The sequence below is a fragment of the Hevea brasiliensis genome, chromosome 3 (assembly GCF_030052815.1).
Source record: "Hevea brasiliensis isolate MT/VB/25A 57/8 chromosome 3, ASM3005281v1, whole genome shotgun sequence".
Lineage (NCBI taxonomy): Eukaryota > Viridiplantae > Streptophyta > Magnoliopsida > Malpighiales > Euphorbiaceae > Hevea > Hevea brasiliensis.
In genome coordinates, this window is record NC_079495.1 from 11,433,139 (window position 1) to 11,458,545 (window position 25,407).

The 25,407-nt window shown below is 33.3% G+C and overlaps 1 protein-coding gene across 6 annotated transcripts in view; it reads left to right on the forward strand.

The window, feature by feature from the left end:
- Positions 1-409: 409 nt before the first annotated feature.
- LOC110642388 (ABC transporter A family member 1) overlaps positions 410-25,407 on the forward strand; it is a 59,625-nt gene continuing 34,627 nt past the window's right edge. Inside the window, exons 1-22 of one of the 6 annotated variants that reach the window (XM_058143871.1) lie at positions 410-686; positions 1,025-1,104; positions 1,412-1,580; positions 3,010-3,092; positions 6,294-6,510; positions 6,957-7,183; positions 7,291-7,351; positions 7,525-7,611; positions 8,633-8,865; positions 8,963-9,086; positions 9,259-9,348; positions 9,995-10,200; positions 10,280-10,392; positions 12,440-12,546; positions 13,570-13,632; positions 15,456-15,542; positions 17,088-17,186; positions 17,267-17,451; positions 21,537-21,591; positions 21,699-21,770; positions 22,150-22,851; positions 24,163-24,341. In XM_058143871.1, coding sequence (XP_057999854.1) covers positions 600-686; positions 1,025-1,104; positions 1,412-1,580; positions 3,010-3,092; positions 6,294-6,510; positions 6,957-7,183; positions 7,291-7,351; positions 7,525-7,611; positions 8,633-8,865; positions 8,963-9,086; positions 9,259-9,348; positions 9,995-10,200; positions 10,280-10,392; positions 12,440-12,546; positions 13,570-13,632; positions 15,456-15,542; positions 17,088-17,186; positions 17,267-17,451; positions 21,537-21,591; positions 21,699-21,770; positions 22,150-22,851; positions 24,163-24,341 — 3,326 coding nt within the window. In that variant the 5' untranslated portion in view covers positions 410-599. Of the gene's footprint in view, positions 687-1,024; positions 1,105-1,411; positions 1,581-3,009; positions 3,093-6,293; positions 6,511-6,956; positions 7,184-7,290; positions 7,357-7,524; positions 7,612-8,632; positions 8,866-8,962; positions 9,087-9,258; positions 9,349-9,994; positions 10,201-10,279; positions 10,393-12,439; positions 12,547-13,569; positions 13,633-15,455; positions 15,543-17,087; positions 17,187-17,266; positions 17,452-21,536; positions 21,592-21,698; positions 21,771-22,149; positions 22,852-24,162; positions 24,342-25,407 lie in introns of those variants that run through there. The other 5 variants (XM_058143868.1, XM_058143869.1, XM_058143870.1 and 2 more) reach the window with 5 other exon arrangements.

Sequence of the window (25,407 nt, forward strand, 5' to 3'; positions counted from 1 at the left end):
ACTTATCATTCCGTGTAATCCTCTTATATAAAAATTATGTGTTATTATAAAATTATTCAAATTGAGAAATCAAGAGAATAAGAAAAAGTCTTATAGAGAAAATAGTAGAGGGAGAAAACGAGAGAGAATAATTTTTTTTTATCCCGAATATACATGAGATCATGGGTTTTTTTTTTAATATTTTCTCCAAATAATTAAATTAAGTGCACATAATTAAATGGGTGATTTAAAATTATATTTTTGTACAATTTACCATAACAGGAAAAAAATCAAACCAACCGGTCAAACCGCCGAGTCCACCAACCTCAATTAAAACGTCAAAATCTCTTGGGTTTTGATTCTTATTCTCGCGATAAAATAAGGAGAAATTGGAACCTGATGCGTAAAGTTGTTGCCGTCGGCTTACATTTCCAAATGTCTTTATCGCGACAAAAGGTTCCATTCATTTCCGTAGGCATTGCCACCTCCGCCTTCCCTCCTCTCTTTTCCTTCGTCTTCTCCATTTGACACAGAGTAACTCTTCCTTTCTCTGAAAGGATTTTAGGGTTTTACAGGCTTTGGGAGGAGATTGAAGGGGCTGTCACACACGTACGTCGGATATGGGGACTTGCCGGAGGCAGTTGAAGGCCATGCTTCGCAAGAATTGGCTTCTTAAAATTCGTCACCCTTTTGTTACAGCTGCTGAGGTTCATTTTTGCATCGTTCTCTTCTTTGTTTATGTATTTGATTGTCTTAAATATAACCCATGTTGTAATTTCTTCAAAGTTTCATCCTTTAATTCTTGAATTCTGGTGTCTCTATGATTTTACTTTGAATATCTACCTTCAATGATTATTCTTTTCTGGATTCAATTTGTTTAAGCCCGTGGTTTATTTGTAATAGAGATTTTTTTTTCAGGGGCCTGTTACTGGCATCAAATGAACTATTAGTTTGTTTTTTTTTTTTTTTATGCTTGCTTAATTTATTAGTGAGGAATGTTGAACAAGATAAATAACAAATTAATGTTCTTTTCTTGTTTTGGCAGATTCTGCTTCCTACTATTGTAATGTTACTGTTAATAGCTATAAGGACACGAGTTGATACCCGAATTCATCCTGCACAGCCGTAAGTCACCATTGCTCTTCACTATACTTCAGCTTCTTTATTTTTTTTTTTTTCTGACCCCTTTGGCTAACTGAGAATTTTGGGTCAAAAAGGGAAAGTTAAAGTTTGAACATTTATATTTACGTTGTTTTTTTGTTTGAACATACTTCAGCTTGTTTTGTGAAAGGACAACTCGTGCAATTAGTAATCAAAATGATTTTTGTGAAGGGAAAAAATGGTTTCATGATTGCTTAAGTTTATTGCAATTACTTGTTCATGATGTTGTGAGAAGTAAATGGCACTGTGATTTTATTGGATTTCTCTGCAGGTATATTCGAGAAGATATGTTTGTGGAAGTGGGGAAAGGAATTTCCCCTAATTTCCAACTAGTTCTGGAATCATTGTTGGCAGAGGAGGAGTTTTTGGCTTTTGCACCAGATACAGAAGAAACAAGGATGATGATCCACTTCCTGTCGATGAAGTTTCCTTTAATTAGGGTACCTATTGATCTTTTATTTTTTTAAATGAGATTTGAGTTATAATTTCTATTATATACTGGGTGTGTCAATTTTATGTTCTAGGCCATTTTAACTTCTTTAGTTCTTTTGATATGTATATTTTAGTGTGTGTGTGTGTGTGTGTGTGTTTCTTTTTTTTTCAAATGTTATGCTTTTGATTTAACCTCCTATTCTTTGCCCCTCAAATATGAGATGAATCAAACTAGAAACAGAGTGAATTACAATGAGCCTCTTAAACTAAACAGCTAGGAAAATGTTTGCAACATAGTCTTGTGGTAAATAACTATGGCCAAGGTTATCATGTGCAGCTTTTGCTTTGAATTCACTGTCTTTTATGAAATTACACAAATATCTCATAGCGTATAGCGGAAATGTCAATGCCTCCAATGGTCTAGGATTGCTTAATTTTATTGCAGATGCAGAGGCTCATGCAATGATTTCGTACTTTGGTGTGCTTTTATTATGTATAGTACATTATTTGTAATAGTCTATGCTTGCTGTTAACAACCTTATACCAAAGGGAATCATCCTCTAATGGAAATTGCCACAACCAATTTACATCCTACTGTCCCAACTAATGATCTTGCTTGTTTTCCTTTAATCCTGACTAAGGAAAGTCTACCATTTGTCAACATTTCTTCCTGTTTTAAGTGCATTTGGTAGAATGATGCAAAGAATTAATATTTCTTAGGTGGGTTAACATTTGGCCCCAAGTTAAGTGGGTTGAAAGAAAGGGGGAAAAGGCTTTTTTTTTTTTTTTGAACAACCATTTTTGCCACCTCTAGTGTCATCATGGTGGGTGTGCACCTCAACTAGACCTTATGCATAAGTAGAAAAGGTTAAAATAATGCAAATTTCATTATTTCTTTAACCTAGTGCAAAACAGGGTTAACTATTGACATTGCAGTTATCATTCGTACCCTGGGGTATACTTGGCTAGGGCATGTTTGGAACTAGAATGGGCTGGTTCGGTTTGGGGCCAAAACAAATTTTTTCTTTTAAAAAAATAAAATTTTGGAAAAAATTTCAACAGTTGGATTCGATCAAAACTGGAATTGTAATTGGGGGGGACCCTGGGGGGCCGGTTCTGTTCTGCTGAATCTTGAACTGGAGCTGGCCGTTGGCCACCCTACCCTTTTGGGGTGGGGGGAGGACAGGAGAGTTGAATGATTGGATAGTCAACTGGATGATTTATTTTTTGTGATGCAGCCTCCAGTTAAGCAGTTCTCTCTCTCTCTCTCTCCATGATGAAATTTCTCTCATATCTTCTATCACTAAAGTTTTGCACTTCTTACACTATTAAAAAAAATGTAGAAGTACAAGCTAGCAATTCATATTATTCTACAATATTGTTATTTTGCAATTTGCATATGATTTGTGACCTTTATGGGTACATTTGTTTTCTTAGGAAGTTTCTAGAGTCTACAAAGATGAAGTTGAGTTGGAAACCTATATATGCTCAGATCTTTATGGTGCCTGCAATGGAGTCAAGTAAGTTGAATTCTTGATATTCATTCTAATGAAGTTCTTTCACCATGTGGCTGAATCATGATATATATAGCAATTTTCTGGGATTAAAGCATTAACCTTACCTTGCATTATATGCTGATTTAGTAATTGGGGAATTTTAAGAACTATTGTGAAAAGAACTAAGCTGTCTGTCAACTAGTGAAAAACTTGAGTTTTGAATCATTAAAATTTCTGTTAATAGAGTAAAGGAACTATATTTGAGTGCAATCATAAATTTGAACTTCATTATATAATGAACAAATGTTGAAAAGTGTATGCCTGGTATTTTTCTCAAGATAATTGTCCATGATTAATATGATATTTCACATATTTTGGGTCCAGCTTGTTGGTGGAGAATGAGAGATAAGTGAACAAAATAAGGAAAACTAAAGATGAAGCAAGAAATTGAAAGGATGAAAGAAAATACGAAACCAAATGTTAAAGCATGAAAGTTGGAATTAGAGGTTTGGAATTTGGAAAAAAAAGAAAGATAGAAAAAAGAAAAGATATATGTAAATGTATATTTTCATTCACAAGGGCAACCTCTATTTTTAGGGAGATAAAATGGCTAGTATGCTCATTCAATAATGGTTTTTAAATAACAGGTGTTAGCTCGTTCCATTATGGAATGGCCGTTATTTAAAGGGATTTTGGCTTACTGTTAGTGTTACTACCGTTATTTAAAGGTTTTGTTTTTTTTTTTTTAAATAGTAAGTGTAAAGGCTGTTATGGTCGTTTTTTAAAGGTAACTGTTACGTATTATAGAAGAAGGAAGAAGAATGTTGATAAATAGTTGCTGTTAGAAGTTAGTTGGGATAATTGGAGGGAATTGCTGTAACATTTTTTTGGAGGGAATTACTTGTATTAGTTGAATCAGTTGCAGCTGACTGATTCTATTTTGTTATTAGGAGGCAGTTACTACTTTGTCTAGAAAATTGGTAGACATTTTGTGTGATCAATTTATTCAAGAATGATATATCATCAGTGATACTTCTCTCATCTCTAGATTCTCTTCTCCTCTCATCTAGCTCTATTCTTTTCTCATCTAACTCTATTCTTTTCACATCTCATCTCTCTTTCTGTTTCTTTCAAAACTCTGCTCAATCTCTATCCTAGGGATTGATTCAGGTCTGTTACCTTACAGTAATGTCCATTACCAACTTTTAAGTAATGACTATTTCAGCTGTAACGGCCATTACCTTTCCAGTTGAGAATCTTTGGCTTTTGTTTACCTCTTTCACGTGAAATGCAGCTGAGATAGCCTTTTTTTGGGTAGAAAACTATCTTGGTTCATTTATTTTAGCACCTTTTCATTTTCTCTCTAAGCAACTAAGCCATTTTCTTTCAACTTTCTCTCAATTTTCTCCACAACCAAGTGAAGTGAAATCGTTCATTTCCCTACAAATTTTTGAGCTCAAGAGTATAGATCATCAAATAGACAAGGTGTTTTGAAGTGAAGTAAAGCAAAGGTTGAATTATTGTTTTTCTCCCTCCCCCCCTCCTAATTTTAGTTTTTTTTTTTGAATCATTACATAAATAATTAAAAAAATAATTTTTGCAAGTATAAATTGATTAATACTATCTACTTAGTTACTTTGGTTCTAAATTGATTAATACTAATGATGTATGGGAATGATGGATTTAATGTTTTTATGTGATATATTTATGCTTATTATTTAGTTGTATATTTTGGTCTTAGTTATATCTTTGAATGTTTATTCATTTCATGAATTTTGCAAATTTTTCAAAAAAATTTGGGTAGCAACAAGCTGTTACTATTACGTTACGACTGTTACAGTACTATTTAGTGACCTGCGAACACGGCCACAACGACGATTTAAAAACCATGGATAGAAACCTATTCTGAATAGGAAGTGCATATGTAACAGGATTCCACAATGTCAAAAGTTCAAGCAAAATCCTCCTATTCTAGAATTCCTCGAATTGGACAGGGAATGTATATTATTGTTAGTATCCTAGACTTGCTTAGCAAGCTAGTGCTTTTGTTGTATGGTTGCAGGCCTATTAAAGCATAAGGCTGATTGATGCATGGTCAATTGAAATTATGTTTGTGGCCAGTTGATGCAGTACTGGAAGTTAAGGAATTATGGTCACTGTGAAATTAGGAAATTTAGGTTATCATTATTTAGGATTTTTTTCTTTGAAAATCAACAGTTTAGATGTTGAAAAAAACAGTTTAAAAAAAGTTATTTAGTTGTTTTGGATTTCTTATGATTAAACTAAGTTTTAATGCCCCTCTAATTAACATATTTAAGGAGGTGCTATTCCATTAGTAATACAATGCAAAAAATTTATTTATACATGAATATAAAATATTTGCTTCTAGGTACTACTTCCTATTTAAGGAATCATAACTTTAAAAGGTGGCAAAAATTTCGTGTTTGTTACTGGTGCATGATATAGATATGTGGTAATAATTGAAATTAATTAAAATTGTCTAGTAAATTTGTTAAGCTTGTGGATATCCTGTATGTATCACCTAGAAAAAGGAACTGCATCTGAACTTTTGCTGGAAGCTTACCATGAGTAATGAGTTTAACTGAAGCTTGATTTAAATGTAAATAAACCAAGCTTGCAACTTGTTTTGCTTGAATTTGTTTCACATAATTATAAGCCTTATCTAATAGCAACTATCGCTGGAGTTTGAGAACAAAAATAGGAAAATCCATTTGTCGTTTTAGATAATAAGATGAGGGCAAATGCCATAACAGAGCTGATTAGCGTATATCTTTTATTAACGTAGCCTGGAATAAGTATATCTTAGTAAACAATAGATATCCATTATTCCTTTTTTTCTTCTTCATTTATATATTTTGAACTCTCCTCTTCCATTCTTTTGTACTTTTCAGCATGCTTTGAATGTGTTTCTATCTTTTGTGAGAACTTCAAAATATTGAACTATGCAAAGTATTTTTCCTCCATGAAATTCAAGTATGCCACACAATACTGTGATTTTCTAGAACTACTTAAAACAGGTGTTGTCTCATTTTGTAGAGTTATTATTCTATTTTATCTTACTGAAGTTACATACAGATGCTACTAGATGAGAATCTTTGTTTTCATTATTAATATCATAATGTGTTGATTTTCATAAGAACTGGCAATATCGTTCTTATTTCACCCCATTGTTGAACTTAATGGATTTCTGTTCTCTTTGTTTAGGAATTGTTCAAATCCCAAAATCAAAGGAGCTGTTATATTTCATGATCAAGGTCCTCAGTTATTTGATTATAGCATACGTCTTAATCACACGTGGGCTTTCTCAGGGTTTCCTGATGTTAAAACCATCATGGACGTAAATGGTCCTTACCTAAATGACTTGGAATTGGGTGTTAGTACCATACCAACAATGCAATACAGCTTCAGCGGATTTTTCACTGTATGGGTGCCTATTTCTTTTCCCACTATTTTTGTCCCTTTTCATATTTTATTGTGGATTTTTAGTTTTTGATGAATAATTATATGTAAGTGCATGTATTTGAGGTGGTTGTGTGTTTTGGATATGTACTGTTATTTTAATGACTGCATCGTGCTATTGAAGGAGATTTTTGGCCTTTGTGATAATTGTGACTGATATGTAAATGGTAATCCATGCTTTATAGGAATGTATTTCCAAGAAGTGGCCGCGATTTTTAAGTTGGTGATTCCTTTGGTTGTATTCTCTTTCAGCCCCTTGTAGAAATTCTCTAATTTGGCTTCATTGTCAAATGTTTTTCTGTCCAAATAATAGTTGGAAGGTTGATAAGTTCAGTTATAATCCCCCCTTTCCCCAAAACTCGTTTAGATACACAATTATTATAGTTGATGCTTTCATGATTTCTGCAGCTACAGCAGGTAGTGGATTCATTCATAATATTTTCTGCTCAGCAAACTGGGACTAAGGCAGCAGGTGGACATATAGAGCTGCCATCATCCAATTCGTCTATCTCTTCGTTGCTCAAAGTGCCGTGGATGCAATATAGCCCTTCGAAAATTAGAATTGCTCCCTTTCCAACTCGTGAATACACCGACGATGAATTCCAATCAATTGTCAAGACTGTCATGGGAGTACTGTATGTGTTTCTTTTTTCCCCTCAAATGTTTCTTTCTTTTCATCTGTTAGCTTCTATTTTTCACCCTTTTTGTAACAACTATCTTTGGTCTACTGACCTCTGAGCAGCTACCTGTTGGGATTTCTCTACCCGATCTCTCGCCTTATCAGCTATTCAGTGTTCGAGAAGGTTTGGTAATGATTGATAGTTGGCATAAAGCATAATATTATATCTGTGCACTTTTTCTTACTTCATCTTGTAAATCCCCCCTTTTATAGTTTAAATTTGATAATGTATCATCATGTGTTATTTATTTTTTTAAAAACTTTTATATAAATCCATTATTATTTTTGATATTTCAGGAACAGAAGATAAGAGAAGGTCTCTACATGATGGGCTTGAAAGATGGAATATTTCATCTCTCTTGGTTTATTGCATATGCTTTACAGGTGAATTTTCCATGTGTTAGTTACGTCTTTGAATCAAATGACCAATCTTGCATGAACTTGTTTTCTCTTCTCAAAGGGCTTTGGATGATAATTTAGGGATGAGGATTATGTGTTCTTGGTTATTACAAGATAAATGAACATAGATCTATGTGTGTATGATGCCTGCATGTATGTATGAGCTTTGTGCATGCATGTGTTATTTGTATTTGCAAATCTGGTGTTTCAGTTGGAAGGTTGAATTATGAAATGGGATTTATGTTTCCTTTGTCTATGGCTCTTTGATGGATGCTAGCTACATACTTTGATCAACCCCTGGAAATTTAACCATTCAAGACAAAATAGTTTTGTGGTATCCTGCAAATTTAAACATGAATGCTCTTCTGGATAGGCTTATGAATTATTCATCCAACTTCACCAAAGCTTGCATAAGTTCTTTGGATGTTTTGCTGGTGGTGTGATGGAGGCAGTGTTAATGGTGATTATTTTTATGGTATCTTGGTCCTTCCATATAAGCATTATTTAATCATTTACCAGGAAATGTGATTGATTTATTGTGTTTTAGACCCTTTGAAGAAAGGGATTTTGAATGATCTATCAACGAAAGTAACTTTTTTGACATGGTACAATACAATGAATGTTCTATTTCTATATTCATTAACTTGTGCCTAAGGTGTGGGATGCAGAGGTAATCCTAGACCTATGTTGCAGTTTGCACCACAAACCTTTTCCTAAAACAAATATGATATGTATACTTCTTTATCAAAGAAATTGGTCAGCCAGTTGAACTATGTTTAATTTGCAGTGTTTTTGGCTTTTGGCTCTTGTTTCTATGGGTTGGTATTCTGGTTTATTTGCTATCAGGAATTAGGAATGTATGAATAGTCCATCTTTAACAATGGTCTATCTTTTTTTTTTTTTTCTTTCCTCTCTTCTTCTTCTTCTGCTTTATTTTTTTTCTCCTTCTCCATTCTCTCTCTTTTTATATTGTCTGTTCCTCATTTGCTGGTTGAATCTCCTGCAGTTTGCAATTTCATCTGGGATTATTACAGGTTGCACCATGAATAACCTTTTCCAGTATAGCGATAAGTCGGTGGTGTTTGTGTATTTTTTCTCCTTTGGACTCAGTGCAATTATGCTGTCATTTTTGATCTCTACATTCTTCACTCGAGCAAAAACAGCTGTTGCAGTTGGAACCCTTTCTTTTCTTGGCGCCTTCTTTCCCTATTATACTGTGAATGATGAGGCTGTCCCTATGTAAGCGCTCATGCTATGAATAATTTACTTTATGCTGATTGCACTTGTTGCAACTTCTCATATTTTAGAATGCAGACGGACGTTATGTAACATTTAGTTCTTATAGGATACTGAAGGTCCTTGCTTCTTTGCTTTCACCTACGGCTTTTGCTCTAGGATCGATCAACTTTGCTGATTATGAGCGTGCTCATGTTGGGCTTCGTTGGAGCAACATATGGCGAGTATGTTCTACATTTGTGGTTTTTGATGCCTCTTCCCCACCCCCTCCCCCCTCCTCTCCCTCTCCCCCTCTCTCTCTCTCTCTCTCTCTCTCTCTCTCTCTCTATATATATATATATATATATATAAAATTTTGGTTCTTCATTTCTAAAACTCTAACCAACATTTGTGTAGGGGTCATCTGGAGTAAATTTTTTGGTCTGTCTCTTGATGATGTGGCTTGACACGCTGCTATATTGTGCTGTTGGTCTATACCTTGACAAGGTATTAACCTCTGTTTTGCAGATATCTTGGTACCTAAAATTGTCGTACATTGTGTTGTACTGTTTTTGTTAGTTCTATTTGAATATATTTTTCCCCTTTTTTTTTCTTTTGTTTTCCTATTTCCTCTTAAATAACTTTGGGCATCTGATAGGAGAAACCTTGTATCTGCACAAGGAGGTTTTAGACATTTATTCTGTGATTTGAACACACACACACACCCACACACAGAGACACACAGTGTCAGAGAGAAAGAAAAAGCCGGGGGGTGGGGGTGGGGGGTTGAGCCTTGGAGCAACATTAAGGTTGCTCCACTATGACTTGGAGGTGATGCGCTAAATTATGGGAACAGCCTTCTTATAATTCAAAAGGAGAGCTATGCATATTTGATCTTTCCTCAAGCTAAAAATGTGGCATGCCTTGTGAGCCAGAACTGCCTGTAATCTCTTGTCTGGTAGGCTTCTTGCTTAGTTACACGGAATGGATTGTGGCTGCATTATTTTTAAGTAATTATGGGAGCAGCTATCATGAACTATATGTTTTCAGAAAAAAGCACCTCGGATTCAATTTATTTCCCTTCTATTTTAATTCTGCTTTTTGGCTATGCTAATTTTTGTTTGGCAAAACGTACTGATCTTTGTATGATCAGGTTATTCCGAGGGAAAATGGAGTGCGTTACCCTTGGAACTTCTTATTCAAGAATTGCTTCTGGAGAAAGAAAAGTATGATCAAACATCATGTCCCAAGTTTGGAAGTTAAACTTAACGGCAAGCTTTCTAACTTGGGAAATGACACTGTTGAACCTGCTGTTGAGTCAATAAGCTTGGATATGAAACAACAAGAACTTGACAACAGGTATATACGCTAAAATTTTAAGGTACTCTTTCAAATGTTAATATGTTTGTTCTCTTCATATTTATTTATTGGTTTGTAGATGCATCCAAATAAGGAACCTGCATAAGGTGTATGCTACTAAAGGTGGGAGTTGTGCTGCTGTTAATTCACTGCATCTCACCTTGTATGAAAATCAGATTCTTGCTCTTCTTGGTTGGTTCTGCAACTCACTTCTTCACCTTCATTTCTATTTCATGCTTGTTTTTTCATAGTTATTTTGGACTTTGAGAATATGCAATAAATCAGATCAAAGATTTTCTCCCATTACATATATATCTTTTTGATATCTGCTGTCTTCTTCAGCAAAGGATGCATTTCTTACAAGTGGAGCCTTGTAAATACTTTAAAGTAGCTCTATAGTTCAGATTGCTTATATGTTCTTCTTTCGTTGTATATCCTGTTATGGAACAATATGTAAGAGCCCTTTTGTTTCATAAGCAAATGAAGAAGATAGAGAAGAGGAGGAAGGAGAGAGACAGAGAGATGGTGTGTTTTTTGGTCTATTTTTCTACCCTACCCCCCTTCTCTCTCTCTCTCTCTCTCTCTCTCTCTCTCTCTTTTTTCTTTTTTAAACCTTTGGTCCAATTTGTAGTAATAGCCATTGCTTTTTAGTTTGTTAATTATATACACAACCTTTCACGTTGGTGTCAGTTGTAACCAAATTCAGGAGAGCATGTGCCAAAAATCCCAAATAGTTGACGTGGCTTATATTCTATTCATAATTTTTTTTATAAGCATATTTATGGTGAGGGAGTGAGGGAGGGAAGAAGATGTAGAAGAGAAAATGTAGTGAAAAGAATCCACAATTTTCAATTCCACTTTTTTAAATTTTTTATTAAATGGTAATTAGTAATTTTTGACAGGTACTTACACTTAAATATACCATATCATGTGCTAATATTTTTTTTTTAATAAATTCATATTAGTAATTTGAGAATTATAGAATCAGCTCTTCTAGGTGTGGCTAAATGGACATCAATGTTAAAAGTTTCATAAACAATTGACAAAATTAAAATGATTTTCTATAATTACAAACTGGATAAACAAATTTGGAATTTTTGGGTCACTAACCCTTTTCTAATTCTCCTTTTCCTTGACCATTATTTGAGCGTCTTTATAAAATCATAATGGTGAGCTTCTTTTGAAGTTCTTTTTAGACTATATTGTATCTTTAACATCTTTAAATGACAAAGGCATAGCCCATATATACAAAAAATAATGTTGTTTTACAGAATTATTTTAGAATTTTTTGATTTAAGATTTAATTGTATTACATTTTTCATTTTTGTAACATATACTTTTTTATTTTATTGAATCATGTAACATATACTTAATAGTAAATTTTTATACGTTGTTATTTGCACTAAAAAAATTGTTACCGCTATGAGTCAATTATGAGTTATGACTTGAAAATCATAATTTAGTTTGGTTGTTGAGAATATTGATATTTGTGTATCTAGTTAAATACAGGTTAAACTGAAAATTTGATTATTTCTGCTTATTTTTAAACTTCTTGGTTGTTCATATGCTGATACATTTCCATACTGACATATGGTCTGACACTACAACTTCAAAATTGCAACCTTAAAACTTCAAAAAGTTGTATTTCTGTATGCATGTCTGTTGATAACCAATGGTTGACCCATTTTTTATTCGTAAATTTAAGCCCGTTTTATCTCCTTCAAATTTGACCATTCTCTTTTCCTTGCATGATGGAATGAACCTCAGTGGATGTGTGCTATTGACTGTTGTCCAATAGTCATTCTTCTCGTTCTCTTGCCTGAGCTTGAACACATTTCCCGCCCTCTAATAACATATATAATTTCAATATCAGGCTAGGACAGGCACTTCTCACTTCCAAACATCACAAATACTAATTCTAGCTTTGATTGTCAAGATACTTGGTTATTTCTCACAAGCACCAACAAACCTCAGGCTCCTCCTATGCCTTACATATTAGAAACGGTATCTTCTTATTGTGAATATTAACTAACCTTAGATAATGTCAAAGAATTTGATAGTCCAGAAAAGAATATATCAGGAAGCTAAGGTTATTCATATATGCATATGCTATTTTGTACGACATATAGGTGCATATGTTTTGGTATTATAGCTGCCCCAGGGAAAATAAACGATCACTTATTTTCTTTTTGAAGAATAATTCTTTTAGGTGTGCTGATATAATGTTATTGTGTTCAAGGACACAACGGAGCGGGCAAAAGCACAACTATTTCAATGCTTGTTGGTCTTCTTCCTCCTACTTCAGGGGATGCGTTGCTGTTTGGAAAGAATATTCTGACAGACATGGTAAGTAATTTTTCTTTTCCTGAAACTATTCCTCCCCCCCTCCCTGATGCTTTGAATTCTGCTTAGAAATTTTATTCCATGTAAAATTAGGAAGATAAGTATTTCATTTCTTTATGAAGTTTATTACTATTATTATTATTATTATTAGTAGTAGTAGTAGTAGTAGTAGGAGTAGTAATAATAGTTGTAGTAGTAAGGAAGTATTTTATTGTAAGTTTACTAAGTTTAGTATTTCTAATTAGGGTTGAATTGGGGTTCTAGAATCCTAGTGTGATTGGGATTTTAAACTCTATAAATAGGGTTTAGTATTTATTTACAGACTATTTGTGATTTTGATTATTGATTTGAGCAATAAAAACTGAGAATTTGTTTCTCTGGAGAATTAGTTTCTCTTTCCGTCTGAAGTTGTTTCCTTTGATTTCTAATTTCCTGATTCTCCCCCTTTTCTTTTAATCCATTTTGCAAATGGTCTAACATTTATGTTATAGATGCTCTTATAGCAATTTCTGGCACGCTAATCACTTTTTGCCTGTGTGGTTCCTTGGTGGTTTGAATGGATTGTCTAATAATTGCGTTCCACTCTGTTCGGGGATCCCCTAAATTAAATTTGGCTGCCTAATATTTTTTCACTTGTATATTTATGGTTTTTGTTTACAACAAATTGTTTATCATGCATTTTTCCTCTTGGAGTGGGTGTGTGGATTGGGGATATTGTGAGCCTTCTTCCCCCAAAAAAAGTTGTTGCTCTTTGTTTTAGGCTATTGGGATTGTTTCAAGCAGGATGTGTTCACTTGGAAGCTTTCTTTCCTTTTTTTGCTCCTTCTGTCCTTCCCCACACCCCCTACCCCAGCCCCTCCTCTCCTTCTGCCCTTTTGCAGTGTCGGGTTTTCAGTTTTTGGGGCTTAAGATGTAAATCATTTGTGAGCTTTTAAGCTATTTTTTTTAAAAAATTTTTAATTCTTCTATTTATTTTTTCTTGAATTTTTTTGATTAATATTCTGATCAATTTGTTATCTTTTGCAGGATGAGATACGGAATGGACTTGGTGTGTGCCCCCAGCATGATATTCTTTTCCCAGAACTGACTGTAAGTAAGAGGGAGTTTTCATTTTCGAACTTGTGTCTTCCAACACAGATTATGCTTATGTTCTTAAAAATGGTGATCAGCTGTGGTTTGAAGCTAGCTGGATATTTGTACAGACAAGAAGTTTGGGACTTTTTATTGCATGCTACAGACTTAAATTTATTATTGTATTGCATGTTATATCTCTTTCTCATTAGCATGAATAGTCTTCCAATATAAAATCTAATAGAATATGGAAGAAGTACAAATCACTGTCAAAATGCTTTGACATGCAGTAAGAATAAGTGCAGGAAAAAAAAAGGAATGAGAATAACATGTGGCAGTTTTCACGAATTTAACTTAAATTCTTGTAATAAAATGTATGATCAGATGCGTTGTTATTGGTTTGTGCATTTGGAATATAATGGAATGGTTATGATGCATTTGTGATATGTGGTGTGCTTCCTCATCCTTGTGAAACTTGAGAAGGTGGGATAGGTGGACAGTGAGTAACTGGTGAAAGTATGTTATACTGTGACTATTTTTTGAGAGATGACCAAATAATATCGTAAAATTTTGAGATATGATGAGATATTAAAGAGGAATCTACTTTTTGTTCTCCAGTGGGTGGATTTTCTGAATATTCAGTTGTCAAGCATCAAATATTTTGATTGAGTGAAGTTCAAAGATTCAGATATGTGTTTGCTGACAGATCATGTAGATTTGATAAGAGCTGATTCATTAAAAAGTGACTCAATTTTGGTATAGATATGAGCTTACTGCCAGATCGATTATTTGTTGTTTTTGAGAAAGTCATTTATCGTATATCTTTAGCCCTCCCACTGTCATTTTTCTTTTATTTAGGGTAGAATGTTAGGGTGGCTGGAAGGAGCTTTCTCTGTGTGCTCTTGGGGTCTGACAAGTATGTATGGATGTGAAATCTGAGTATGCTTTTTGGGTTGGGATTTTCATGCTATTTCGTGTTTGTTATCAACAAAGTTAGTTCACTAAAACGTACTCTTCTATGATGCTTTACCTTGAGAATCAGAATTGATGGAATTATTTCTTCAAATTAGGTTGGCTTTGCCATGATTTGTGAACTTTTGAATGAGAAATGTTAAGGTAGTTAGGTTGCAATTGTCCTGGATTGTAATGTGTGCCAATAGGTCAAGTGTAAATTTACTGGGGATTAGTTAAATGCTTTGAGCACCATGCTTCCTATTGCAACATAGAGAATGGAGTTTGGATTTAGAATGGAAGGGATACCAGAATTTTTATAAGCATTTTCATTCACTCAAAGTGTTGCATGGAATTCGTATGCTTTCTTTTGGCTGTCCTCCTTTCTTGTTCACTTGATTGTTATCATAACTTTCAGCAATATCAAGAGTGCTCTAGTTGTGTGGAGGATTTAATTGATATGTATTACTTTTTGATTAAGGAAAAGTTAATTTTCTTGGAGGGAGAAGAAAATGATGGAATTTCTGCTTGTCCTTATTTGGGTATTTTATTATTTGTTCCATAACATCTTTTGTGAATTTTGTTTTTCTGACAACTTTATTCAATAATACTCTGTCTAGAACTTGTGGTTCTCTGCATATACTTAATTAACTATTTGAGTAGTTATTCCTAGTAGATGAAACGTTGCTGCTGCTGCAATTTTATTGCTGATATTTTCTTCTTTGGAATGTTAATAAATCATCAATTTTTATTTTAGCTGTAGATTTCCTATTTAGATTGCATGGATTTGTTCACAACATATACATTGAATGTCTCTTTCTTGAGATGCTAAATAATGACTTTAGCTGATTTGTAGAAGCATCAATTAACCAGTTAATTAATCTATATAGGTGAGGGAGCATTTGGAAATGTTTGCTACGCTGAAGGGTGTAAAGGAAGAGATTCTGGAGACCAGTGTAACTGATATGGTTGATGAAGTGAGTTCTCATTCATTTAATTTGATTATTGAACACATATGTTACTAAATGCTTGAAGTTGTTTTTGTTTTTGAATTGTGATTATGACATTCTTTTGCAAATTTGGACCAGCACATATATCATTCGTCTTTTCTTTTTTGAACTAGGTCTTATATCTTTTTTGTCATTGGAAAACCTTATTCCTGCTTTTGTTTTGGAAGATTTTGGATTATGAAAGGATCAACACTTGCTAGCTTTCCTTGTAGTCTCCATTGCCGATGTTAGTGGTTCACGATATAGCTTATAAATTTTTTCTGTTTTTAGTTTGACCTTTCATTACTAAATGAGTTACAGAAAGAGCTTTTTGAAGATGGATTTCTTTCTACCTTTTCTTATTCATTTATAGCACATTGATTGAAATAGCAGTTGTGTGTAATAAAAAATTGGGCTTTCATGGCCATTATGTTACGGATGTGGTCCAATAGTGTGTTAAATTAATGGAATTGCTGAAGGATTTTACTAAATTTGATAAGTGCAATCAAATTTTTTGGGATAAAGGCTTAGTTGAGTTGAGTTGAGTTGAGTTGTGCAATCAACTGATGAGCATAAATACTTAAGAGACATTGAATGCATGATATATATTCTCAAGAAAATAGCACAAAACAAAGTGGAGAATAAAAAGCTAACCTTAACTCCATCAAAAGAGTATCTAAGAGGATTGAGTATTTGGCTGGTTTTGAGTGTTTTGGTCTCCAGAAATACTGCCATAATGCTTTCTAGTTACCGTGTGAGATGTTACATATTATAGAAAGAAGTATAAGAGTAAGGATAGGAATTAATGTACAAGATTCTAGAAGTTTTAGCAAGTGGGGGAAAAAGTTAAAACAAGTACTAACTGATTCTGTTGTATTGATTCTGTTATATCTGTAGCTAAGTTGTTAGGCAGTTATCAGCTGAAGTTGCTAGGGCAGTTACTACTGGAACTTAAAGCTCACTGTAGCTCTCTTGTAATTCTAATCCAAGAACTATCAAGAACTACAATATTTTTCTCTTCTTCTCTCTATCTTTCTGTCTTCTATCTCTATTCCATTTCTTTTCTCTGTTAGGATTCCAAAACCCTAACATGAGATCAAGTTAGAATTGTATGTAGTAAGAGTTCTGGAGGCTTTAGGTTAAAGAAATGGTCAAAATGGTGGCTGGGAAAATGGGGGGCCCTGGCTTATAAAGAATTAGCCTTTCTATTACAGTTAAAGGCTGTGGTGACTGTTATTCTATTGTTGATTGCCAGATAATGGCTGTTAGAATCACATGATGACCATTACAGCTGTTACAACAGCAGAAAGTTTTTCAATTGAAACCATGATATGCCTTGTTCTATTTTGGTCAATTTAGTTAAACATCATCATCATCATCATCATTGTAATGATCATCATCATAATCATTTTCTTATTTTTGTTTTTTGTGGGACATATAAGCTTCATTCTTTGACACATTTGATATTGCTTTTTTGTTTTCTCCCCTTTTCTGTTGTGTTATGAGATTGGAGAGTGACTTATTTAATTTCAGGTGGGTTTGGCTGACAAAGTGAACACTGTTGTGAGGGCTCTTTCGGGTGGCATGAAAAGGAAATTATCTCTTGGAATTGCCCTGATAGGAGACAGTAAGGTGAGAAGCAAATTTGAAGGCATGGTATATCCTTATCTTTGTTGAAATTTGTATTTATTATTTCTCACCATCTGTCACAGGTTATAATTCTTGATGAACCTACCAGTGGAATGGATCCATATTCGATGCGATTGACATGGCAATTAATCAAAAAAATAAAAAAGGGCAGGATAATTTTGCTAACAACCCACTCAATGGATGAAGCTGATGAACTAGGAGATCGGATAGCTATCATGGCTAATGGTTCTTTGAAATGCTGTGGAAGGTAAATTCTTTTAAACTACTATTTCATTCTATTTTCAGCAATTGCTCTTGTTGTTCTTACTGAAAATTTTCTAGGAATGAAGTTAGATATGACTAGCTTTTTTATCATTAGATATGACTATAAATCACATATAATACCATGTGTTTCCTATTTCCCTTTTTTGGAAACTAGAATTTTACAAAAATTCAATTGATTTCTTTTTGGTCAATTTTCATGTTTAGAATAAAAGAATTCAATTTTTTTTTAACTTAAAAAAAAAATTCTTTTAAAAGAAATAGAAATCAAGCATGATTGTGTGAGAATTCAATTGAATTCTTTTTTTGCAAATGATTTATTCCAAAGGAAGTCATTCAGAATTCTAATTTGAAGGTTTGGTTGTTACTTCAGACACTAATTGCCTGTTGCATGTTTCTGTATTGAACAGTTTTCTTAATCATGAATTTTTAGCTGCATTTTTTTCAGATGTTCTTTTTTTACTTTTAACATTTGTATTGCGAATGATTTTTTTTCTTCATTATTACCCATTGCCTTCTCATTCTTTTTATCAATAAAGGTAGAGATGCTGAATGAACTTATATATAATCCCTCCGATTTGTAAATGAGTTTCATATTTTAATGTAAATGATGAATGAGACAAAACATAACATTTTCTTTAAGTTATTCAGATGACTAATAATTGTTTTTGAAGAAATTCTCTGACAACATAGGTAATGCTTTTTCTGGCATAGTTTCGGAGTAAAATTTAGTGAAATTGTTCAAGGATTCTTAGTTGATAGGGGGTGAGCTGTGCTAAATGAGGTGATGGAGAATTGAATTCTATCACATTCTTGATAGTTGGGAACATGGTTGTTAGACCCGGACCGGTTTAATTGGGATTCGGACCTTTGGTCTGGTATGGTTCACTCACAAACCCTCTTTTTGGTAAACCTGCCTTGAAGTGGAATAAACCGGCTGATTAACTGGCGAACAGTAAACCCGGCCAGATTTAAACTAGTCAGTTGGGTGACTTGGGTCATTCATTAAAAAAAAAAAAGAAATTGAATCATGTATGCTGGACAGGGCTCTATCCATGGTTGATGCAGTGTTCATTGAGAATTCATAGCACTCCAACTACTACCAGAATTTATCATTTTGCTTCCCTTATATATATAGGGTGAGCAAAATTCAGTTTAAACTGAAATGACCAACTGAATTGAACTGAATAAGAAATTTGGTTCAGTTTATAAATTTAAAAAAAAAATCAGTTTATTCGGTTTGGTTCGGTTTTGAAAAAGAATTTGGTAAAACCGAACCAAACCAAATCTATAAAACAGTGTGTTTTAGGTGGAGTTACTTATGTCATTTCTTCTCCTTCAGCAACTAATCTGCTTCTCAAACAAATGACGCTGCCCTCATCAAATCCCTTTGCCTCTGCTCCTCACTTCCTCAAACCCGTTTGGCCATCTCCCTCACTCCCTTCCCTTGAAATCTGTGCCTCTCGAATTCTTAGAAATCTTCTTTTTCCTTTATCTCAGCAGTCCATATGTAATTCTTCTCCATTCCTCTTTGCTTCTTTGATCTTCTCAGTCCACTTGCACTTCCTCTCCAGAAATGACAGCAAAAACATTGAAGCTGATTGTTGGGACCTGTTTTAGAAATGCGCAAGAAAAGGAAAAAGCCTTTGATGGATCTTTATTAGATTTCCTCAGATCTTCTCTTCTAGAAATTAGACACCAAAATATGTCAAGCCAATGAGAAAGAGACTGATGAGGGATTTCAAGAGATTCTAGGACGATGGAGGTAGGTCATTATATATGTTTTTTCTCACATTGTGTTTTTCTTCTTGGGTTTGTTGACTTGATGATACTCTTGGGATTATTTTCATGATTATTATATTTTAAATAATTTACCAGAATGGAGGCGGGTAATTATGATTCTTCCTATCGGTACCTTAAATTATTTAGGTAGATTATTTTTATATATTTGATTGATTATGCTTGAAATTTGAAAATTAATTAAAATTTTCTCTCTTCTAGGTAGTTCTTATTCCTTCAAATAAAGAGGCTTTTATATATATTTTGACTGTATTTATTAAGCTATTATGGATTATATTTATTTTTTATTTCTTAAAAAGTAGGAGTCTGCAACATTTGACAAAATCTCAAGTGTTACTAGTAATTGATCCATTCTTCCAGTTTTGAGTTGCTGTAAGTGTATTTTTGTTTATGGAATTACGGTTGTTGGGCTGTATTTATGGACTGAAACTTTGTTGGTTTCCATTTTATATTGCTTAGATTGAATTAGCGGAAAATTTTTCTTCTTTGTTGATGGTCTTTCTGTGAATTTGCTGTTTATTTCCTGTACTTTTGAAAACCAAATGACCAAACCGAACTAACCAAATTTATTCGGTTTGGTTCACTTTTTCAATAATTTGGTTTTTGGCTCCGTTCGGTTCCCAACCAAACCGACTGTATGCTTATATATATATATATATATATATATATATATATATATATATATATATATATATATATATATTAACTTCAAACAATTGTAAATGAAAAGTAAAAGTTTCTCCGTTTCACTAGCTTCTAATTTGAATTATTAATCAGTGTATTAACATGAATTCTTTTTCTATTTTATTATTTTTTATATAACAAAAAATATAAATTTTCTCTATTTATTATTATATGAAATTTTAATGTATTATAATTTATTTTTATGACAGAAATAAATTTATTATTTTGAAAGTTTTATTTTAAATTTTGTTATTATAAAATATTATCATTAACGTTTTAATTAAATATAAATTTTAAAAAAAATTATTTTACATATTAAACTTTAACTAAATTTCTTTTAATTATTAATTACAAAAGATATCAAACTATTAATTATAATAGCACATTGTTTACATTATTATTTTTAAAAAAATTATTAATTTTATAATATATTTAATATTTTTAAATTTAGAGAGAGTGCTGGGCAAATTATGTATTAATTCTTTTTAATCTGGGCTTATATAAGTGGTTGAGTTGCTTTACACATCAAAATGACTAGCCAAGACAATGTTGCAACCCTTCCACTTATATTCACTCTTTAATTTTTTTATTTTCCCGATGTGGGACACGTAATCCCAACACTCCCCCCTCAAGTGCAACCATATGGTTGTCACTTGACAATTAGTTAATATTTAACCCAATATGGGCTGAATTATACAACCTTATGAGCAGCTGAAACTCACAACCCAGTCCGGGCTCTGATAACATATTAAATTTGGAGAGAGTGCTAATCAAATTATGTTTTTAATTCATTTTAATTCGGACTCATGTAACTAATTGAGTTACTTTATGCATCAAAATGATTAGCTAAGTTAATGTTGCAACCCTTCCACTTATATTCACCCTTTAATTTTTCTATTTTCCTGATGTGGGATATATAATCCCAACAAATATAATACTGGTTAAACCCTGGTTTGACTCTGGACCCTTAACCCTTGTCTTCACCGGTTCACTAAGCCTTGATTGGGAATTCAAGTTTGATGCAGGTGAGTTCTCTTGAAGTGGTAGAGATCAAAGTGTCTCTTTGGGTATGTTGGGAGTTATTAGCCTTGAATATATTTAAATATTTTGTACATGATAGCCTTCTAACTACTTAAAACTTGTCTAAGTTGAGGAAGGGATGAATAAAGGAGGTGGAATCAATTCTCATTTTTTAACTAATTAAAATTCCTTGTCTATGTGCTTTGTGATGAAAAGGAAATAAACAAACCTTAAATAGTCTTTGCTTGTTGAAGATCATATGGCTTCATATGTCTGTTGTTGACATTCGACAGTTGGGAATAATAGCAGCATTTTATTTTAAATCTACTTTAACTATTTTCAGTGAACACTAAACAGAAATGTTTGGTTCTTCTCTCTCTCTCTCTCTCTCTGTCTCTCTCTCTCTCTCACTCTCTTTTTCACATTGTGTTATTGAATGTGATTCATTTCATGAATTGTATGTTTAAGAGGTATTTGAACATGTCTTTTTTTCTAAAAAGAAAATGATTGTGAGCATGATATGGCTAGCATTGCTCATCATTCACATTTTCAATGGTTATTTTGCAGCTCTCTCTTCTTGAAGCATCAGTATGGGGTTGGTTATACTCTTACTTTAGTGAAGGTTTGTCCTATTTGTGATGGTTTAGTTGTAAAGCTTCTTTTGTGACACAATGTTCTCTTTTTAATATCACTGAAAATGGCCTTATTGTTAACACTATATTCTTTCAGTCTGCACCTACTGCCTCTGCAGCTGCTGATATTGTTTACCGCCATATTCCATCAGCAATATGTGTGAGTGAGGTATCATTTAACTTTTATATCTCAAATTGGTATATTGCATAAATGGGTTTTATATGTGCAAGATATATATTTTATGTTGTCTAATCTGATGCCAAACACCTGTAATGATGATTACTACTTCAAGAAGGGATCCTCATTTGTATTTACTGTTAGGTTTGGACATTTGATACTTCAAAGAATGGAATATTTGAATTTTAAATTCAATTAAAAATTTTAAGTTAATATATTATCTTGGTTATCTTTATGCTATGGATGTTACATATTATATGAACATCTGAGTTCTTACCCATATGCGTTGTTGATTCCTTGTGTATAATATACAGTTGTACTGTTGAGCTTCCTTTTTAACTTTCATGTGCTGTTTGTTTTGCCTCTCCAGGTTGGAACTGAGATTTCCTTTAAGCTTCCTTTGGCATCTTCCTTGTCCTTTGAGAGCATGTTCAGGGAAATTGAAAGTTGCATGAGAGTCTCGAAGTCAAAAATAAGTAGCAGTGAGGACAAAAATTATCTTGGCATTGAGAGTTATGGAATCTCAGTCACGACTCTGGAGGAGGTATTTCTGAGAGTTGCAGGATGCGACTATGATGGGACTGATGGTTTCGAGCAGAGGAGTAATATTCTTTCATCTGGTTCTGTGGTTCCTACAGCTTCTCACAATCATGGCTCGAAAAGAGTTTTTGGTTCCAAACTCCTAGGAAATTATAGAAAGTTTATCGGGTTCATTTCTGCATTAGTGGGGAAAGCATGTGGTTTAATGGTTGCGACAGTTTTAAGTTTCATTAATTTTATAGGCATGCAGTGCTGTAGCTGTTGTATCATTTCAAGATCAACATTTTGTCAACATACCAAGGCATTATTTATAAAGAGGGCAATATCTGCTAGGAGAGACCGGAAAACAATTGTTTTCCAGCTTCTAATTCCTGCTGTATTCTTGCTTTTTGGTCTTCTTTTTCTCAAAATTAAGCCACATCCAGATCAGCAATCTGTTAGCTTGACAACTTCACATTTTAATCCTCTCTTAAGTGGAGGTGGTGGTGGTGGTCCCATTCCTTTTGATCTGTCCCAGCCTATTGCAAGAGAGGTCTGTTAATTATATTTACTTTCTTCTGATTTTGTTGTTCTTTTATGTTGTTCATTCAGCTGTTGAAGCTGTATATTATTCTTGGCAATCATATTCATTTCAAAAACATTCAAATTCTTAAATTTTAAGTCCAGCCTGTAATATAATAATGGAAAATGTAAAATCTTATTGAAGAAGCTTCATGAAAACTTACTTGAAGTAGTGCCCAAGTAAACTACAGTGGATGCATGAATTTGGCTAAGTTTTGACTGATATTCATGGCTATATAAGGAGCTTTGAGCTGGTGTTTTGGCTGGCCACATATTTGAGAGATTGTGAAGTGTGTGCCATGGGTTGAGCAAGCTTCTTGCTTGCATGTGAGAGTATTTATTTTGTATAAGAGTGTATTTTGTGAGGGTTCTAGCAAGAGTACACTTAGGGTCTGTTTAGCACTGTTGACTACTATTGAGAAAAACACCTCTTTAAATGTGCTAGTTAGAGGGTACTAAAAGTTGGTTTAAAGTAAAATTTGACATGGTTTAGTTGTAACAACTCCAAAATAAGTAAACATGTTAAATTTTGGGGAGAGTGCTGGGCATATTACAAATTAATTCATTTTAATACAACTTATATAAGTGATTGAATTACTTTTGCATCAAAATGATTAGCTAATTTAATGTTGTAACCCATTTATTTATATTTTTCCCTTTCATTTCATAGATTTCCCATGTGGGATTTCCAATTCTCAAACACTTCCCCTTCAAGTGCAACTACATGGTTGTTACTTGACAATTAATATTAACCCAATAGGGGCCTCAATGTATAGCCTTATGGAAGCTGAAACCTACGTCCCAATCCGGACAATGATACCATATTAAAATTTGGAGAGTACTAGGTATATTACACATAAATCCATTTTAATATGGGCTTGTAAAAGTGATTAAGTTGCTTTATACATCAAAATGACTAGCCAATTCAGCGTTGCAACTCAATCATTTATATTTTGCTCTTTCCTTCATAGATTTCCCATATGGGATTCCCAATCCCAAACAAAAACTTTTTCAATAACATCTAAATGGTGCTTTTCTGAAAAGAACCTTTTAAACCTCCCAATCTCAACCCTGAATGGAGCCTTAGTAAAGGTAAACATCATTGGGTGTAATTGGGTTAAAGGATTTGCAAGTGTGTGATTAATTAGTGGTTGTATTATTTTCTTTATTAGTGAATTGTTTAGTACAGTAGGCAAATTCCCAAACTGGTTAAACTTTGTGTTCCAATTATTTTGTGATTGCTAGTATATTTTTCACAACAATAAATTTTACTAAACTGCAGGTTGTAAAATACATTAAAGGTGGTTGGATTCAAAGCTTTGAAAAGAGTGTGTATAAATTCCCTGATTCAGAGGGGGCATTAGCTAATGCCATCAAAGCTGCGGGGCCAACTTTGGGACCTGTTTTACTTTCAATGAGTGAATTCTTAATGTCTAGCTTTAATGAATCTTACCAGTCGAGGTATGTTAACTGAATGCTGAATCACTTTATCTGTCAAAAGTTGGCATTCTCAAAACCGCATGTAAAAATATTGCATCATGTATTTCATTTTTAAATTTTAGTTCTTCGTGTTAGCTTCATTGTTTTGGTGCTTAGCTGCCATTACATTAGTTATTCCATGTTTTCTCCCTCATCATCAGAAATGACAAATGGTTGGATCCTTCTTTTCTATAATTGTTCTTTCATGAAGATATGCATGGTTTTAAATCATGGAACAGTTATTGTGCCCCTGAAGTAGGTTGTTGTGGACATAATGTGTAGTTGCTTTTTTTTTTTTTGTACGTTATGCATGTGATATGTAATTGTTGGAATTGATGAGATTTTACTTAAATTTATGGGATATGCTTATGAGAAAATCACGTGATTGGTTAACTTAATTAGTACTTATATTAAGGAGTGATTTAAGGAATGCCATATATCTTGTATCTTCTATTATAAATATGGACTCTTATGTATTATGTCAAGTACAAGTAACTGAAAATGTAATCCTTTCAATTCTCTCCCTTTCTCTCCCTTTTCTTCTTTCTTTCTAAAAAATCAAGATGGTATCAGAGCCTACAGAATTCTAGGGTTTCTACTTTCTTATTGTCCTCCTTCTTCACAAAGCAATGGGTTTTAGTCCCAAAAGCTATTTTCTTTCTTCAGGGTTTGAGTCCCAAGCTATTCATCTTCCTCTTCTTCTCTTCATGACTTGAGAGTCTAGGGTTGATGTCCCTACTCTTTTCTTCTCCTTCATCAAAGCCTAGGGTTTGAGTCTTGGCTATTTTTCTCCAATATTCTCATTCTTCTTCATTTTAGCCTAGGGTTTGAGTCCCAAAGCTGTTTTTCTCCCAAATTCTCATTCTTGATGATGCATCCATAACTTCAGCAAAAATCTCATCAAGGGGGAGTGTTGGAATTGATGAGATTTTACTTTAATTTATGGGATATGCTTATGGGAAAATCGTGTGATTAGTTTACTTAATTAGTACTTATATTAAGCAGTGATTTAAGGAATGCCATATATCTTGTATCTTCTATTATAAAT